This window comes from Blastocystis hominis, assembly GCF_000151665.1.
Source record: "Blastocystis hominis, Singapore isolate B (sub-type 7) whole genome shotgun sequence assembly, scaffold_1".
In the NCBI taxonomy this organism is placed as follows: Eukaryota; class Bigyra; order Opalinata; family Blastocystidae; genus Blastocystis; species Blastocystis hominis.
This window is the reverse complement of record NW_013171816.1, coordinates 221,373-239,525: the sequence shown is the minus strand read 5'-3', so window position 1 is coordinate 239,525 and position 18,153 is coordinate 221,373. Positions and strand designations below refer to the sequence as shown.

General features: G+C 39.2%; 7 protein-coding genes; 5 read left to right on the top strand and 2 right to left on the bottom strand.

The window, feature by feature from the left end:
- The first annotated feature begins 38 nt into the window (after positions 1-38).
- Positions 39-1,308, top strand: GSBLH_T00000710001 (uncharacterized protein). XM_013038956.1 has 2 exons: positions 39-65; positions 161-1,308. Exons 1-2 carry the CDS (start codon positions 53-55, stop codon positions 1,276-1,278), a joined length of 1,131 nt encoding a protein of 376 aa, XP_012894410.1. The 5' UTR covers positions 39-52; the 3' UTR covers positions 1,279-1,308.
- A 1,227-nt stretch (positions 1,309-2,535) lies between these two features.
- On the top strand, positions 2,536-3,480 carry GSBLH_T00000709001 (uncharacterized protein; the record flags this gene model as incomplete). Its single annotated transcript, XM_013038955.1, has 1 exon — positions 2,536-3,480. The coding sequence occupies one exon, from the start codon at positions 2,536-2,538 to the stop codon at positions 3,478-3,480; it is 945 nt and encodes a 314-aa protein (XP_012894409.1).
- Positions 3,481-7,183: 3,703 nt separating this feature from the next.
- GSBLH_T00000708001 (uncharacterized protein) lies at positions 7,184-9,260 on the bottom strand (the record flags this gene model as incomplete). XM_013038954.1 has 1 exon in its annotated part: positions 7,184-9,260. The coding sequence occupies one exon, from the start codon at positions 9,258-9,260 to the stop codon at positions 7,203-7,205; it is 2,058 nt and encodes a 685-aa protein (XP_012894408.1). The 3' UTR covers positions 7,184-7,202.
- A 3,329-nt stretch (positions 9,261-12,589) lies between these two features.
- Positions 12,590-12,936, top strand: GSBLH_T00000707001 (uncharacterized protein). XM_013038953.1 has 3 exons: positions 12,590-12,642; positions 12,675-12,818; positions 12,854-12,936. Exons 2-3 carry the CDS (start codon positions 12,705-12,707, stop codon positions 12,920-12,922), a joined length of 183 nt encoding a protein of 60 aa, XP_012894407.1. The 5' UTR covers positions 12,590-12,642; positions 12,675-12,704; the 3' UTR covers positions 12,923-12,936.
- Positions 12,937-14,640: 1,704 nt separating this feature from the next.
- GSBLH_T00000706001 (uncharacterized protein) lies at positions 14,641-15,378 on the top strand (the record flags this gene model as incomplete). Its single annotated transcript, XM_013038952.1, has 4 exons — positions 14,641-14,657; positions 14,689-14,899; positions 14,937-15,065; positions 15,094-15,378. 4 exons carry the CDS (start codon positions 14,641-14,643, stop codon positions 15,376-15,378), a joined length of 642 nt encoding a protein of 213 aa, XP_012894406.1.
- An 801-nt stretch (positions 15,379-16,179) lies between these two features.
- GSBLH_T00006105001 (uncharacterized protein) lies at positions 16,180-16,773 on the top strand (the record flags this gene model as incomplete). Its single annotated transcript, XM_013038951.1, has 1 exon — positions 16,180-16,773. The coding sequence occupies one exon, from the start codon at positions 16,180-16,182 to the stop codon at positions 16,771-16,773; it is 594 nt and encodes a 197-aa protein (XP_012894405.1).
- Positions 16,774-17,310: 537 nt separating this feature from the next.
- Positions 17,311-18,153, bottom strand: GSBLH_T00000705001 (uncharacterized protein; the record flags this gene model as incomplete). Its single annotated transcript, XM_013038950.1, has 5 exons — positions 17,311-17,526; positions 17,558-17,708; positions 17,739-17,836; positions 17,869-18,005; positions 18,036-18,153. The coding sequence occupies 5 exons, from the start codon at positions 18,151-18,153 to the stop codon at positions 17,311-17,313; spliced, it is 720 nt and encodes a 239-aa protein (XP_012894404.1).

The following is an 18,153-nucleotide window of genomic DNA, read 5'->3' as shown; positions in this document are numbered from 1 at the left end:
TTTTTCTGTTCCACCATAGTTTTCACATAAACTTCTCTGTACTCTCTACAAAATGTCACAAACTAGTAGGTAGTGTGCTCTGCGTGAAGGAGCTCGGTGTATGCCGAAGTTGTCAGTGAGATTGGTGGTTGTTCGTTGCAGAGTCTAACCGTTGCTGTAGCTCTCGTCATTGATAACGGATCTGGAATGGTGAAGGCTGGTTTCGCCGGAGAAGACAAGCCTCGCTGTGTGTTCCAGTCTATTATTGGACGTCATAAGTCGACCACCGTGCACGTTGCCGGTGATACGAAGGACTATTACATTGGCGATGAGATCAATTCTCGTCGTGGAATTCTGAACTTGAAGTATCCCATTGAGCACGGAATTGTGACCAACTGGGACGATATGGAGAAGATCTGGCACCACACCTTCTACAATGAGCTGCGTGTTGCTCCTGATGAACATCCCGTGCTTCTGACCGAGGCTCCTTTGAATCCTAAGGCGAACAGAGAGCGTATGACTCAGATTATGTTCGAGACGTTCAACGTGCCTGCCATGTACATTCAGATTCAGGCTGTGCTGTCTCTGTACGCCGCTGGTCGTACCACGGGTTGCGTGATTGACTCTGGTGACGGTGTCTCGCACACTGTCCCCATTTTCGAGGGCTACACGCTTCCTCACGCGATCATGCGTATGGATCTGGCTGGTCGTGATCTGACGGAGGCGATGCAGACGATGCTGACCGAGCGCGGTCTGCAGCTGACGTCCTCTTCGGAGAAGGAGATCGCTCGCGACATTAAGGAGAAGCTGTGCTACGTGGCTCTGGACTTCGACAAGGAGCTGAAGGACTCGCAGAACTCGAGCAAGCTGGAGCGATCGTACGAGATGCCGGATGGCAAGGTGATTCAAATCAACAGCGAGCGCTTCCGTGTGCCCGAGATTCTGTTCAACCCGTCGCTGGCGGGCCGCGAGCTGTCGGCGAACGGCATCCACGATGCGGTGTACCAGACGATCTCGAAGTGCGACGTGGATCTGCGTCGCGATCTGTACAACAACGTGGTGCTGTCGGGAGGCACGACCTTCTTCGATGGAATGGGAGACCGAATGCAGAAGGAGCTCACCGCGCTGGTGCCGTCGAGCATCAAGGTGCGCGTGATCGCCTCGCCGGACCGAAAGTACATGGTGTGGATTGGAGGAGGCATGCTGGCGCAGCTGTCGTCGTTCCAGGATTGCTGGATCACCAAGGAGGAGTATGATGAGTCGGGAGCCGAGATTGTGCACAGAAAGTGCGTGTCGTAACGTGGAAGACGAGTGTAGAGGAAAGGATGTGAGTTGTTTGTTTGAAGAAATAAATGAGTGGGTGGTGATGGTGAGAGAGGAAAAAAGAATATGTATGTATGTATGTATAGGGATGATAAAAAGAGAGGGGATAGTTGCTTTGTAAGAAGGGAATTAGATTGGGATAGAGTTTAGAGAGAGAGGGTGGGATATGTAGAAATGAGGGAAGTGAGAAAGAGTGAAGGTTAGAACTCGAATAGTCAAAGAGAAGAATTGCAATAGAGAAGATAGAAAACATCAGTAAATGTTTAGAAAGCATCGATCAGTGATACATGTTAAGGATGAGCAAGTGAATAGATGACTACAGAGTGTAGGTTACCAACAATTGAAGGATAATCAATTATCACTCACTGAACACAACTATTTTGGTAGTTAGTACACTTAACCGGTAGAAAGGAGTGATGACTTAGAACATTGTCTTTTTTCTATTGATTTTAGTTGTTAGAGTTGAAAATCATTTGGAAAATAGAATGGCCTCTGTTTTTTTCTTTTTTATGCAAGTCGAATCGATAGATGACTAGCATCAACTACTCTAAAAATGTCAGATGTCAAAAAGAGCAATCTATTGATTGTTTTCGCAGAAGGTCAAGTCACAGATTCTGTGCCTTGCATATATGGGACAAACGAGGACGATAAGTTGTAATCGACAAGTGATTGTTGAAAGGTGTAATTATTAGCACAATGAATGATATTGAATGGTTCTTTGTGTGTGTAACATGCACAGATAGATAATTTGCTGATTTCCTTTGTTGCCGTGTTTCCTTTGAACCAATATCTTAAGAAAGCGAATAATTCTATATTTTGTATATTGTGTTGATTTTACACTAGAAATATAGTTTGATAAAGCTGTGTTTAGCCTATTTTCTCAATCCTACTAGAGAAACACGAGTATACCATTATAAATCATCATGGAAATGCGTGACAATTAATAATATATATTTTCTTTTAGTAGGAAAGGTGAATTTCACGAAATCGATCGCTGAACAAGAAACTAGGATTCAATGCTCAATAATTAATGTTTTCTTATCATGGAGGTGATATCCTTACAGCTATGGTAAATAATAAATTGGATGAGAAGAACAGACCAGTTTTGCCATTCTTTTTTTATTCTTATTATATTCAATGCAAAACATTATTGATCATATTATTTCAGTTATTAGCAACTCCAGTGCTGATAGTTCCATCATAGAATATACACAAGGACGTCTAGACGATAAAATGAAACCAAATGGCTGGATTTTCCTTTTTTTGAGTACCAGAGAATGTGTAATATTGCAATTCGATAATGGAGTATACATGAATCAAGGATTTGTACTCAATGAGCAGAAAGTGTTGAAAGTGATTGGAAATCATCAAATTGGTGCTATTTCATATAATGAAGAACAATCCATAGAAGTAGTAGAAGAAGGAATCGTGGATTTGGATCATGGAAGTCGATTTGAAGGATTGGTATTGACAGAAAACAATTTTGGAATTCCATTTGGATATGGTGAAATGTATGATGATGATGGAATATTGGTGTACAAGGGCATAATGATCAATTGGAAACGATTTGGATATGGAACGAGTTATCATAATAATGAAGTGATTGAATATGAAGGATATTGGTGTGATGATAAGCGATTTGGAAGTGGGAAAATGTATAATCGTAAAGGAATGAAAATAAAGGATTGTTACTGGTATAATGGAATTGAAAGTGATAATGATACTATGTATTACAGAGGAAAGGGTTCAGAACCACTGAATATTGGAATAAAACATTTGAAACTGTTTGGCTTTTGTGCATTGGTTGATTGGGATGTTTCATTGTTGTATAATTTGGAATCAATCGAAATCAGCAATAGATGTTTTAGATCAGTGCAAACATTCAGAATCGATGGATTGAATCGATTGAAAACTATCAAAATCGGAAACTATTCATTTACTCAAAAGAGGGATTTCTTTGGTAAGAATCGATCGAAATCATTCCACATATTGAATTGTAAATCATTAGAATCTATTCAAATTGGTAACAATAGTTTCAGTGATTTTGCTGGAGACTTTGAATTGAAGAATCTACCACAATTACAATCCATTCAAATTGGTAATACTGAATTGGATTCTTACAATTTTCACTCATCATCATTTCAAATTAAAGGTATTGTTCCATTTTTATTACGATAATAAACTAGATTTGAATAAATTGACTACGATATCAATTGGGAGATTTTCATTCAACAATTCAAAAATCTATGATGTATCTAACTTATTAATACTAGAAGTATTGATAATAGGAAATGACATGTACAGGAATGTATCAACATTTACGCTTAACGGTTTGAAATCATTAACTACACTCTCAGTAGGATCAAACTCTTTTACTCATAAACCATATTGGTATGGAAATGACAAATCGAAATCATTCCACATACTGAATTGTGAATCATTGAAATCCATTGAAATTGGTGAATATAGTTTCAGTGATTTTGGAGGTGACTTTGAATTGAAGAATTGTCCACAATTACAATCCATTCAAATTGGGACAATTGAAAGAGTTTCAAACAATTTCTTCAGTAGTTCATTTGTAATTCGAGGTATTGATATGATGATGAATATTTGAATAATGCCTAGATCTTCCAAATCTACAATCCATTATTTTAGGGAATAAGGCCTTTTATCGGCCCACCTTAACAATAATCGAAAGTATTGAATGAAATTGAATGAAATGATTGGTACAGATCTACCATTATTACAATCCATTCAACTTGGTGAATATGCACTTTGTGGAAAAGACGATGTATCATGTTCATTGATAATGCGAAGTAATAATAAAATGTTTTGAAAACTATTTTTTGTGTAGATCTTCCAAATTTAACATCTATTAATTCCAAAGGATGGAGTTTCCGTTTCCCCCGTTCTTTACAATTAGAAAGTACATGTGATCACTATATTATTTTTAGTCATTACTAAATTAAAAATGGTAAGTTTGCCTCATTCATTCGAATGCGTGATCTATCCATTTATAAAAAGTAATCTGTTAAAATTTCAATGAACTTTAGATATAAATAAGAGAATATTTTATTCTGTTCACTCACATTCTGATATTCAGTCAATAAGCTCATCAGTCTCTTCGATTACTCTTCCCAATGGGACTTGTAATGATAGCTATTATTCAATATTTGACTTTTCGCGATTCACTAGAGTTAAGTTTATTAAAATAGGAAATAATAGCTTTTGTTCAGTACGAACATTCCGAATTGATGGATTGAATCGATTGAAAACATTGAAAATTGGAATCAATTCATTTACTCAACAAAAAGAATACCATTTTGATAAAGAAAAAACCAGGAATACATCGAAATCATTCCACATACTGAATTGTGAATCATTGAAATCCATTGAAATTGGTGAATATAGTTTCAGTGATTTTGGAGGTGACTTTGTATTGAAGAATTGTCCACAATTACAATCCATTCAAATTGGGACAATTGAAAGAGTTTCAAACAATTTCTATTCTAATTCCTTTGTAATTCGAGGTATTGATATGATGATGAATATTTGAATAATGCCTAGATCTTCCAAATCTACAATCCATAGAATTAGGTGATTATGCCTTCTATGAATCCTTATCGACAATAATTGAAAGTATTGAACGAATGTGAATGAAATGATTGATGTAGGTCTTCCATCATTACAATTCATTCATCTTGGCGAATGGGCACTTTGTGGAAAAGACGATGGATCATGTTCATTGATAATACGAAGTATGAATGAATTGATTGTAACTGATTTGCTTTGTAGATCTTCCAGTTGTAACATATATATCATGCTTTGGTGATTATTGTTTTATATATCCTCGTATCGTAATTTTAGAAAGTACTTCTTGGTATTATATACTCAGTGAAATCAGATATTCCAAATCTTGATTACATAGCATATTATTACTCATTTACATACATACGGTATTTATCTGTGGATGGTAATTCCATTTTTATATTTTTGGTGTAGATATAAAATCCAAGGTACTTTCTAGTTTTCCAAAGTTGGATAATTTTGACTACATTCAATCATTTGATTCATCAGTTTTATCCATCACTATTCCCAATTGGACTTGTAATGATATTGATTTTTCAATATTTGACTTTTCGCGATTCACTAGAGTTGAAGAAATCGTAATTGGCGATAATAGCTTTTGTTCAGTACGAACATTCCGAATTGATGGATTGAATCGATTGAAAACATTGGAAATTGGAATCAATTCATTTACTCAACAAAAAACATGTAATTTCAAAAAGGAAGTAGTCTTTGATGAATCGAAATCATTCCACATACTGAATTGTGAATCATTGGAATTGATTCAAATTGGTTATTGTAGTTTCAGTGATTATGGAGGCGAAGTTGAGCTAGAAAATTTACCGAATTTATCATCCATTGATATTGGTAATGAGTCTTTATTACTTAGAAAATATTATCAAGATGCCTTTAACAATTTGAATCGATATAAAAGATCAGTTAAGTTTGGTATATTCAACTTCTGCTCATCTCCATTAGTGATTAAAAGTATTAATAAGATTTTGAATAAGTACCATTTAGATCTTCCAAATCTACAATCAATTAAAATTAAAAATTGCACGTTCAAGTATTCTCAAATATTTTGTTTAAAAAACTTGGACTCTTTGCGAAAACTGGAGATTGGAAATTATTGCTTTCTTAAAGTTGTTAAATTTGAAATTAATGGATTAAATAGTTTGGAGCAAGTGATTATTGGTCAGAATTCGTTCACACTAACAGATTCATCTGAGTATAAGCGTGATTCTGAGAAAGCACTGAAAAATGCTCGAAATGAGTATCGATCATTTCACATAGTCAATTGTAAATCATTAGTATCAATTGAAATTGGTACTTTTAGTTTTTTTGATTATGCTGGGCAATTTGAATTGAGAAACCTTCCCAAGTTAAATTCCTTTTCATGTAAATCAAATGACTCTTTATCCTATAATTTCTATTACAGTTCATTTGTTATTCGAGGTATTATTTAATCAAATCTTATAGTGTGTAGACCTCCCTAAATTAAGAAATATAGCAATATCTAACGGGTTTGCTGCTTCCCCCTTAATCGTGATTGAGAGTAATGTGTTTCATTATAATGCTAGTCTGAATAGATCTTCCCTCGTTAAAATCCATAGATCTCGATATTTATGCACTTTGTGGTCTAGATGATGAATCATGTTCACTGATAATGCGAAGTCTGATATACTGATTTTGAATACGTGTGTAGATCTTCCAAAATTAAGGAATATAAATCGTGAATGTTTTAGTTTTGAGAATGTTCGTTATGTGACATTGGAAAGTATCTATTCTTACAATCAGTTACATAAATTAGATATTCCAGCCAATGCATTATACCATTTTTATGATAGCTTTTCGAAGGCACGCCAAGTAAGGGCATCAAGTATAGTTTTTTGTCTTTTTATTGTGTAGATATCTCAAAACTTTCATTATGATTACATATTATAAATTCGTTATTATTATTAAAAGAATACTTTGGATCAAAAATCTATTGCTGTATTTCTAGAAAATAGCAATGATTGTAATGATAACTAAGCTTGTTTTTTAAATTACAATATCAAGAATGCTTCATCACATTAGTTAATTCGAATTCGTTGACCTACCTTGCCATGACTATTTTTAGACAGATTCCTTACAAATATCACTTCAGAATTCTACTGCACATAGTATAAACTATGTTTTGCTTGTTTCTAGATAACAGTGCACTGCTTGGGAAATGGGATCTTTTCTTTGTAATCCTTCTTTCGACAGAATAATAATGATGAACTGCTCTATTCATCACTAGAATCTCCCATATTGTTTCTGTTACAAACATGAAGTACACTGAGATGATTGTTTTATACCTTCACAACCTTCTTTGTACTTTCAGTTTTGGAGAGTGTCTTCTTCTGAGTCCCTGCAGCCTTCGCACCCTTTCCTTTGACACCACCCACCGCCTTGGCTCTTCCATTCACTCGTACAATTATGAAAACAGCGACAGCGACAATGATAATCGCCACAATCACAATCACAACAATGAATGCTATAGGCATGCAAACACCGGTGATCCCCTGCCATTCTCCGTCGTGCTCTCCAAGAATACAGGCTCTCTTTTGGGAACCCACATACGAGCCTCCCAATGCACAGTTATAGACATATATATTACCAACCTCTGTAGTGGGGAAGATTCCCTCAGCCTTACAAGTTCCCTTCTTTACAGAAATATTGATGGTTGCAAAGGTGATTCCCACCTGATTCTTTCCGTAGATCGTGAAGGTTCTCAACGCATTCTGCTCAGTAGGGACGCCTGAAATCTCTCCAGTATTGGTATTTAGGGTCAATCCCATAGGAAGGTATGTGTTTTCAGCCATGTAAAACTCTTCAATGATATTGACAAAGGTTGGCTTTGCAATGTACACTTTTGTGCCCAAAATGGTATTGTAAATGGTGGAATCGTAAGTCAGTTTATCTGGCAGCTTCTGTGTGCAATATTGGTTGTTAATGTCCCCTAACTGGCCGTTGGAACAAGTTCGGTACGAGTAACCACGATATCCTTCCTCACAGCTGCTTGGAGAGATTTCTCCCTCTCCCACGGGAGGATAATCACCAATTCCAGGACACACTCCAGTTCCACTAGGCTTGCAGTACAAAAGCATGTACGAACTCACATACACTGCATAGGTAGCAGGGTCGTCCACTAGGAACTTGAGCTGGTTGAATCCAGCAATGCCCAGAGGGACCGCCCAAGAAGATCGTTCCAATCCTTTAAAGTTCTGATTCAGAAGAGCCAATGCGGAAGTGTATTCCTCCGACGTTTCTCTGCGGACGTAAAGAGAAAATCCGTAGGAATAACGGTCATATGCCGTTTGCATTCCAAAACTGTTGAATTTGGTTCCCTCCATGTTTTCCACTGTCCACTCGAGATACGTTCCCTGAATATTGGGCTGGTATCCATACGTCGTCGGATTGAGATTAAGCAGTTCTTTTATATCGCAGAAGTAAACAGTGGAGCCATCGATTTTAGAATAGGTATCCACAAGAATCGAGCAGTCGTTCACGCCGAACACTCCAGTAGCATCAAAGACCACAGGACTGGAAGAAGACTGGCCAGTCGGGCGATGGATTTCAAAGGCCATGATGTTCTTGCCTGTCACTCCACCAACAGTGGTCATTATCACATGGAACTTGGAGAATTCATCCTGATTGTGGACAATATTGGACTTTGAGTCTGATCCGAAGTTTTCTTCCAGATTGAATCGAGCCACCTTTCTGCCGTTGAAATAGGCAACGACTCCTCCTACGTATTTCACACGGATATTCAATACCTGATAGTTGTTAATATCGGGTATGTTCACCTCCTTCCGAATGTAGGTAGTGGCTCCAATATTCGTTCCAATTTCGCTGGCTTTTTTCTTTGCCCATGCAGAGTCATCGAAATCGAGAGTCATCCAGTTTTCTACATAATCGTAATGGATCTTCCACTTAGAATAGTTAATCTGGAATGGCAAGTAGGTGGAGAACATCGTGCTCACAGAGGCGACGTCACCAGGCACTTGACCCATTTCAATAATCATCTCGCCCAAGTCCACGGTCAAGTAGTATCCAGCAGGGTTCGACCATCCATTTAGAGAAGAATCAAGCAATTGGAGAGTGTAAATGTTATCGTTCAGACAGAAATCGCCATAGTTCAGACCCGAGGCGACTGAAAGCTGATTGACCGATCGTACCACAGTTCCTGATGTTCCAATGCCTTGATAAACCTTGTAGGAAGCTTGTTCGGGATAGTAATCAGCACGGGCTACCAGAGTTACCAGAGAACGGCCTTCGGTACAAATCTGAATAGAAAAAGAGAACACTGCTGTGGAAGTGCCTCCAGTTAGCTTTGTAGCAGAGATCGAATAGGCAGTTGTTGGCATTTCGGATCTTGCTGTTCCAGAAATCATTCCGGTGTTGGGGTCTAGCCGGATTCCGTTTGGAAGGGTGGGAGTGATCTGGAAATTGTAGTAATATTCAGAATTTGGATACACTTCTCCCATCTCGATATCCTTAAAGATTGTGAGCGCTTCGTAGGCAAGTTCGGGGACTGTCATTGTTGTGTACACTGACCTTAGGTCAAGGGTGCCTAACTTCCATGGACAATTCGTAGTATCACCTGAAGCAAAATTCTCAAAACGATATTCATTGTATGCCTTGTTGTTCTGGAAATAAATGATGTGTGCTTGACCCGTCTGTGACCAAGTTAATCCAGTGACAGTAGACAATGTTGTCCATTCATCATTTCCGTTGCGAGCCTTCAGGACTAACTGATGAACTTGCTCAGTACTCTGCATGTAGTGCAGCTTAATAACAAAAGAGTTAATCCATTCGTGCCGATCATTGTTGAAAGCAATAGTAAAATGGTTATCAGCACAACTATTTGAGTATATGCTATACGAGAAGTGATGATTCAAAATGGAGGATGGACTTCCATTCATCCCATTGCTAGTAACGGCGTAGTCAAATACTCGTGATTCTGTTTGTTCTGTCATCAATCGAAGGGCACAGTCGAAGATCGCTTCCTTCTGGTTTGCATTGGCAGCAACAATTCCAATAGCGATGGTATTCGATCCTTGCTGAATGTAGTTCACAGCAGCGGTATCTCCAACTTGAACCGTCTTGATGGGAAGAGAAATCTGATGATAGAGAGTGTTCGTGTAAATGTTGTTGGCAAAGCTCGTAGGGGCGATCGTGGCATCCGTAATACCCTTTCTGAACGCTTCGTGTCCATTCAGATAGACAATGCATCCATATTTGAATTTGATGGAAAGAACAAATCCAGCAATGTCGTTGATGCTTGCGACGGTAAATGTCTTCTTGTACAGCTGGATCTGGTTGGAAGATTCGGCAAAGTTGCTGTCATTTCCTTCGGTCCATCCCGAAGTGGAGGTTGATGAATACCAATTTGTAGGCACGACTCCATGTTTGTAATACCAATTAGAATGGGGATGAACGGCATATTGTGCATTGAAGGTGCGAGACAACGGGAAACCAACCCTCGTATCATAGTGAATTCGAAGAATCGTTTCCATTTCATCTCCTGCGAGCACCGCACGGACATAGAGATGAGATTCCGCCTGCCAGTTGTTAAGAGTCGATCCAGTTGACACAGTGTATTTCTGTCCAGTAACGCAAGCAATACTTGTCCAATCTTCATTGTTCACCTGACCTGAATCCGCGGCTACAGCCATGACAACTTGCTGCGTGGATGCATCCTTGATTTCGAAACTTTCATAGGAGGCAGACGATGTGTAGGTCCGAAGGACACTGATAATTGTTCCAGCACATTCCTGGATATTTAGAGTGAACGATCCAGTATAGGTGTTGCCATGAATAACAGATGATACTGTGATGGACGTACCTGACATGGCAGTATTAACAATACCAGAAATGACGCAGGTGGTAGGATCAATTGTAAGTCCGGCAGGAAGATTTTGAGCCGTGCACTGAGTGAATTCATGGATATCAGGTCGGACATGCACTCGTTGGTATCTTGCCCAGAAAGTGTATGTATTAGGAGTGAATATGATCGAAGTAGGCATGGCTGTGGTACAGATCACTGGCTGCAACTCATAGATTTCCACATTACTGGTTCCAGTACTGGCAGGAAGACTGAGTCGATAATAACTGTACAGCGAGGAGAAAAAGTATCCTCCAAAGCTTTTGTATGTCTTTGAAGTATAGACTGCCCCCGATACTGTGATCGCATTCGTCCATTGTTGGTTATTATTCGATCCTTGGAAGATGAAATTACTGGGCGCATATGTAACGGTGGTATATGGCCATACTCGAATCGTATTAATATAAGGCTTGGGTCCTTCAAAAGTAAAGGTTACAGTAGCGGGAAGCTGCGAATTTTGTAGATAATAGGAAGACATTTTGCCGAAATCAAAGAGATGTGATGGATTGATTCCTTCATTGGACGAAATCGAAACAGAATCAGCATAAATGAAACAATTGGAATCTGGGATAGTGGAAGCCAAGAGCGCGAGATAAGCATTGAAGTAGACGGTCGTTTCTGCCGTGACAAAATGGAGCTCAACAGCGAGAATTGACTGCTGAGCAGCCACCTCAGAACCAGGACGAATAAATCCACGGTAATCAATAGTTTGATACTGTCCAGAAGCAGCAGTAGAGGAAGTGACATCCCCGGAAGGCATGTTGTCACGGTACACTTCAGCTCCATTGATATAGGCAATCACTCCAGCCTTGTAGTTCAGCCTCACATCGTAAGCAGCCATGTTTGCAAGACCCACGAACTGTTTACGGAAGTACTGAGTGCCACTCACAGTCGTGGTCACAGAGCCAAGCTGAGCATCTGTCCAGGTACTGTCCGAAAAAGAGTACGCAGTCCAGCCAGTTGAGGCTGTACCCGAAGTTAACTTCCAATTTACATTTTTTTCAATAGCATAATACAGCGATATCGTATAAGTTTCGGTTCTTGCAGCAGTCATCATATTCTTGAAAATAGCATTACCGTATAGTCCGTATACTGTTAGCCGGGACCCAGTCGTCCAAGAGTCACCGTATGAATCAAGCAGTTCAATCTTGTATTGCTTATTAGTGGAGGACGATAAGCACTTCTCAATCACACGATTTTCATGGTTTGCAAAGACCGGACTCGTAAAGAGGAGAGTACTTCCATCATAGATCTTGAATGACTCTTCGTTGGCATAATACGCAGACTTCTTTTCAAACTTCATATACGTTTCCTGTGATGTGCAGGTTACTTCACTAAGCGCAGTGGCAACTAAAGGTCAAGGGTATAGACTAGATCTACATAGAACAGCAAGTAGAATAAACAATTCCATTCAAAAGCAAAAAAATTATGAAAAATATGAGTTGCTACTCCAAAAATTGTGAATAGGACCATCATCCTGCATTATCCAACCAAATTCACTTCATTATCCAATAACGAATATGTATCTTTATTATTCTTTTTTGAATTTGTCATAATGAGGTCTGTTGCAAAGAAATATACTTAAAAAGCTATGCGCACCTCGCGTTTAAATTTCATTTTGATGCCGTAGGGAAAACTTTGTCACTGCGTGTTTTAAGATAAGTATATCCTGTGAGCAGAAAATATCAAAGATGCATTGACTTAAGTTACCCAAAAGCCAGAATTGGGGCAGTGAAGGACATATTAGTTTTGACCCAAATCATTGATCATATTATTTTTATCATAAAACATGGAATACTATAGGTATCAGCCTGGAGTTCGTTGTTTTATGAGCAAGAATGTATTGTACTCACCTGCTACTCGTTTTAATAGTGTTGGCAATAATACCAATCAGTTTGTGACTAGCCAAAAAGCGCAATATTCTATGCTATTGCCATGCAAGGTGAAGAGCGTCAAAAATACCCCGTCTCGACCTGTAGTTCCATATGCAAAGTACCGAGTTGTGAAGAATAGTAGAAAAACTACCAGAAGCTTTTTTGTTGCCAAAGTATTGTATCATAGAGTGATGTATAGGCAGTAATGAATGTTGTAATTGATTCTGTTTTTTGTATAGCATTTTACCACAATAACACGAGCATTTAAAAGATTGCTTGGTACAGTATTTGATTCAATACAGTTTATCCAAATATATCAAGTAGACTATTGAATTCGATGAAGCATTCTTTACATCTGATACACATAAAAATAGTTTATAGACAACAAATAGATTCCATTTTTGTAAGAATGCCTATGTCTCGTGAATTGGAGAATTGAAGTGTTTTGGAAACAGTGAGTTGATGTAAGTATTGGTGTGAAAATGCGGAATATCCATTGCTATGTATATTCTTTGTAGAAATACAAGTTGTATTCAGGCTTCATGAAGAATAATGAGACATCCTTTATAAATAACATGAGTGTAGCTGATCACTATACAAACATCACCTCCAGTGGTTTTATAATCATCAACAAAAGTGGTTTTCGTTTATTATCAGTTGATGTATTACCCAGATATCAAGCAGCTGCTCAAAAAAAGCAAATCTATTTAAATTTAGCTAGTGGAAGAAATATTAAGCCATAATATGATCAATGACCAGTACCTCTCTTCTTCTTGTGGTATATTTAGCGTGTATAAAAATCTACTCTTTCTACATATCACATCGTAGAAAAAACGCAAAGGTGATATAATTAATAGTAATAATACTTTTTTCAATGTAAGAAACGTAAAATAGTACAATATATATTTGTAGCATAACTCGTATGTTGCATTATCCACATGGTAGATGATTACCTAAAGGTATTCTCAGTATTTTGCTATAATACAATACAATTGATATCGATATGATACATACCAATAATTCCATAAATACAATCGGAGAAAAATCTTTCGTATCGCTTCTCAAGTAAATGTCATTTCTACAAATAGAAAATTGTCTCCACGTAACTTGCATCATTGCTGTATTGATTAAATGAGAAGATGCAAATTCTTCATACAATTATTCTAAAAGTAAATAATACTGTAGCTAATTTAATATAATCATACTAAGTTTATAGTATTAAAGCCTTTTTGCTGTTGATTGGTATCAAGAGAGACTTTTTCTAGATTATGCACAAAAAGTATAATATCCTTGTAAGCAATGGAATTCTAAGATATGATGTAGGTTATTAGCGATGTGTGCTTGGCTCGCTTCGATCTTCTTCCCTTACTATTGAATCACAGTAGAAGTCAATTCGTGAACTTGTAATAGCGATTTTTGACTTCTTACGCGTAGTTGTCTAACAGAACATATAGATGATCAAAACATATATGGATATGACTATATACTTTTCTACATTGATATGAACAACCGACGTAGCTGGAGAATTTGTGAATCCTGTTTCGAACAAATCCCGTCTTCCTTTTTGTTCCACCGGTCTTGTGCAATTATTAATCATTGTCTTGTTTGGACATCTTGCTTCATTAATAGACTCACAAAAATGGACGCATTCCTTTGATATTAATGGACTCCAGAATCAATTGAATGATCGAGGCATCGCCTTTGTACCGTTCTCTACCAATCCTGTTCAATGCGTGTTTTATCTTTAAGCAATAGAATCGCGAAGCATTTCCCAATCCAACGAATATCATATATCAAAGAATTAATGTAGTATTACCACTCTCAGAAACAAGAAGCCATGATTCATCCTCCTTAGGTGTTTATGTATTTTATTTTGTTTATTAGAGTACATAATTATGTTTGGAACATCTTTTTTTCTCATTTTACATATTTTGCTTTAGTTTTACATACATATATTTACATTAATATCTTTTTTGAATTAACAAAATGAAGGAAAGTAAGAGGTAAGGGTACTTTGTGTGTTTGTAAACATAGTAAGCAGCCTGTTGATTTTGACATTTGCAAACGAAATTTGCTGTTAAAACTAAATCACGAGCTGGATAAATCAAAGAAAGGTTCAGTAGATGAGCCAATCGTCTCCCTTGTTGAGTATCTCAATCAGACAAAGGACTATTGCACTACCTCATCTTGTTCTGGTCGATTCTCTATTTTTTGTGCTTCTTATGACGAAGAAAAGTCAGAACAAGTTTCCGTGGTGTTTGAAGTGAAGTTGTGATCTATAGAAAGGCGGGAAATGGCTCTTTGTTGAGCACAGAACTGTTACTCCAGAAGAATTGCTGGAAGCAACTCGTAAGGAGCTTGATCATTGTAAAGGGGTAACGCTCTTCAAGTTAGAACCGTTTGTTTTGCATGTAGGAGCGAGGCAGGGTTTCTCTGTAGGTTCAGTGCAGAGATAGCGAGAAAGCTCAGGAGCTACTGAATCTTGCGGTTGCTTCCGGATTTCGGGAGAGCGGTATCTTGCTTGGAAGAAGAGTCATCTTGGGGATTCGGACGACCGCAAATAGTATGGAATTTCCGATAGCAGAGAACGGAAAACTACTAGTGTCGGAGGAATATGTGCGATATGTTGTGAATTATGGAAACAAGAAGTTGGAGGATAACTTTAGAAGAATCCGAACTTTTTTTGATGCTGTAAATCTTTTATTCAATTGTAATGTAATGTAGATCAAACAAAACATCCCGACTGTCCAAGAAGAGCACGAAGCAAAGGAACACCCTGTTAAGAAAATTCATATTAGTGATAAATATCTTGTTTGTTTGCAGTTCTTTGGCATTCTTTATTAATGGTTCGTGTTTGTCACTGCAGCGCACCTGGAAAGGCCATCCTTTTAGGAGAGCATGCAGTTGTTTATCATAGAGAAGCCTTGTGTGGAGTGGTGGATTCCTGCAGAATTCATTGTTATTCTGTATCCTTTGGTTGGAACGTTATTTGAAATTAGAATATCAGTGATGAAAAACGGATAAGTGTGTTTGTGAAGCAATCTCTACAAGATCAAGGGGAAGCTGTTCAAATTGATTGGGCACAGCCATTTACAATAAATACGGATAAGAGAAGTTGTTTTCCCCTCCTTTTTTCTCAACTCTAGGTGTAGAAAGCATTTTTGAGAGTGACATCACTGCCCATGTACTCTTAGGTCAACATCCAAGTCATTTTACAAAAAGCGCTGTCGTTATCGTTCTCTACTTTTTACAGGAGGTTTTCCCGTGAGGCATTTTATTCTGCTAGTAATTCGCAGCACTTTTGAACGAACAGGAGGATTCACTGTTCGGATTGAGAACGAGGGGATTCCTCGAGAGAAAGGCATCGGCGGGTCTGCTGCTCTCTGTAGCTCCATAGCAGCATCGATCATTGGCTGTAGATACGCATATGAGACGATCAGCGAAGAAGTGCTATTTCTACTCCTTCATTATCATAGTTTCTACAACGCGTGAACGAGCTTTCCTTTAAAGGAGAAGTCCTCTTTCATGGAACTCCGTCGGGTCTCGACAGCACGGTGTCATGTTATGGTATTCGCAGCTAAAGTGTTTCTTGACTTCATAGGAGGAATCATCCGGTTTCGTCGCAGTTTGGATGGGAAATTCGAAAAGAAGCAGGTGAAAACAGATCCCTTTGCTGTGTTGTTGGTGGACACAATGCTCCCAAAGAACACGTTCGAGATGATCAGCCGCGTAAAGACTCTCAAAAGTCACTATCCGAAATCCGCAGAGCATCTCTTTGACTGCATTGACGAGCTGGTGAAGGCGAGCATCAACGAGGAGGGCGTGTTGGAAATGAATAAATTGGTCGGCGCAGTGAGAATCAATCAAAACGTGTTGAAAACGCTTGGAGTGAGTTGTGAGGCGATCGACGAGATTGTGCAACTCGCCAAACAGCATCATTTCGCGGCGAAACTCACAGGAGGTGGGGGTGGAGGCTGTGTGATTGCGATTCGCGAATCTGCATGTGATGAAGATGAAGCGGAGTTGATAAATGTGTTGCATTCGCGAGGCTATCAAACTTTTATGGTTCGATTGGGAGGTGAAGGGATCCAACTCGAACAAATCGAGTCGACTGTTTGAGTCAACAAACACATGGAATCATCATCATCTCCTCCTCCTACTACTACTGGTACCTATCACTTCTTTCTAGCCATCACTTGCTCATACAAGGAAGGAGCCGCTTTCGACATCTTCACAAACTCTCGCGATTCTTCCATCTCCATATCGATCAGGCCTTTGCTGATCATGGTCTCTACGAACTCCTGGCATTCCGACACGCTCAAACTCAGCATTTCGGCCAGGAAGGGGATGGAAATCCGCTGATACATTACGAATATGAGATCCAAAATCGTCAGTCGCGCCTCGTTCATGAACGTTTCCTCCGACTCCACGCCCATTCTGGAGAGGAAGAAATCGCTCGCGAACACGTCTTCGCAACGAGCCAGTTCCTTTGCAGCCTGTGCGAAGTCCATGCGAACAATGAGGTGATAAGCAAAGAGAAGAATGGGGTCTTCCAGCACATCCGAGCATCGTTCCAAGATCTACACGACTCATCGCGTCTCCTCGTCTCTACCTCGATCACACGCGAGAGATTCACACGCGCGGCTCTGCCCTGCTTCATAAACACGACCACGAGGTAGCGAAGCAGCCAGGGAGCGTTGAGCTCGATCGTGGCGAGATATCTACACTCGAGTTCAGCTGCCACACCGACTCTTTGCGGAAGAACGTTCGCACGAAGAAATCCTCTCCGTTCTTCATTCCGCTGAGCAAGAAGAGGCCGTAGTGAACCAGCCACGATCGCTCTTGGAGCACTTGAGCAGCCGAAGCGACCTTCTAGAAATGATCGGAGTGTAGAGCATAGCACTTCAATGTTGGCCAGGGCGTCTTCCAGCTCTTTTAAAGTGGTCATTCCGTCATCCAGACTCATCAACGACTCACAGGTCAGACGACCCCACAGCAGGTTCAGCATGCGGTCGTGGAAGAGATCGCCACTCGTTGTCGCGGGAATTTGTTGACTAGTGTGAAGACGTTTTCTTAAAAGGAACATGTAAAAGGAGATAAGGTTCAGAGCAAGTTCGTAGTCTCCGCAATTCATGATAAATTGGGCGAGGGAATAGGACTTGTCCATATCCTCTCGCGTCAGCTGTGAGTCAAGATGGACACAAACCCTCGTACAGAAAACTCCTTCAGATCATCATCAGAGAGCGTAGGGATGGAATCGCTCTCCAGACAGCTTTCCATGCATTCGTACAGTTTGCTGTCCTTGAAGTCCTCATATTGGCGATTGATCCCTTCTTCTCGACCTTTGAACTCTGAAAATTGAACAGCGGCACAAAAAATACCAGCAGGTGTTTCGTCGGTTCCGTTCAGCTCCTTGTACACGTCGATGGCATAACCAATCATGTTTGTATGACGGAGTAACTCCAGACGAGCCTTCGCAATTTCATTCGGTCCATACAT

Coding starts and splice junctions, on each gene's coding strand:
- GSBLH_T00000707001 (XM_013038953.1), top strand. CDS start 12,705: ATGCTATTGCCATGCAAGGTGAAGAGCGTCAAAAATACCCCGTCTCGA. Junction 12,819..12,853: donor AAACTACCAGAAGCTTTTTT/GTTGCCAAAGTA, acceptor AGTGATGTATAG/GCAGTAATGAATGTTGTAAT.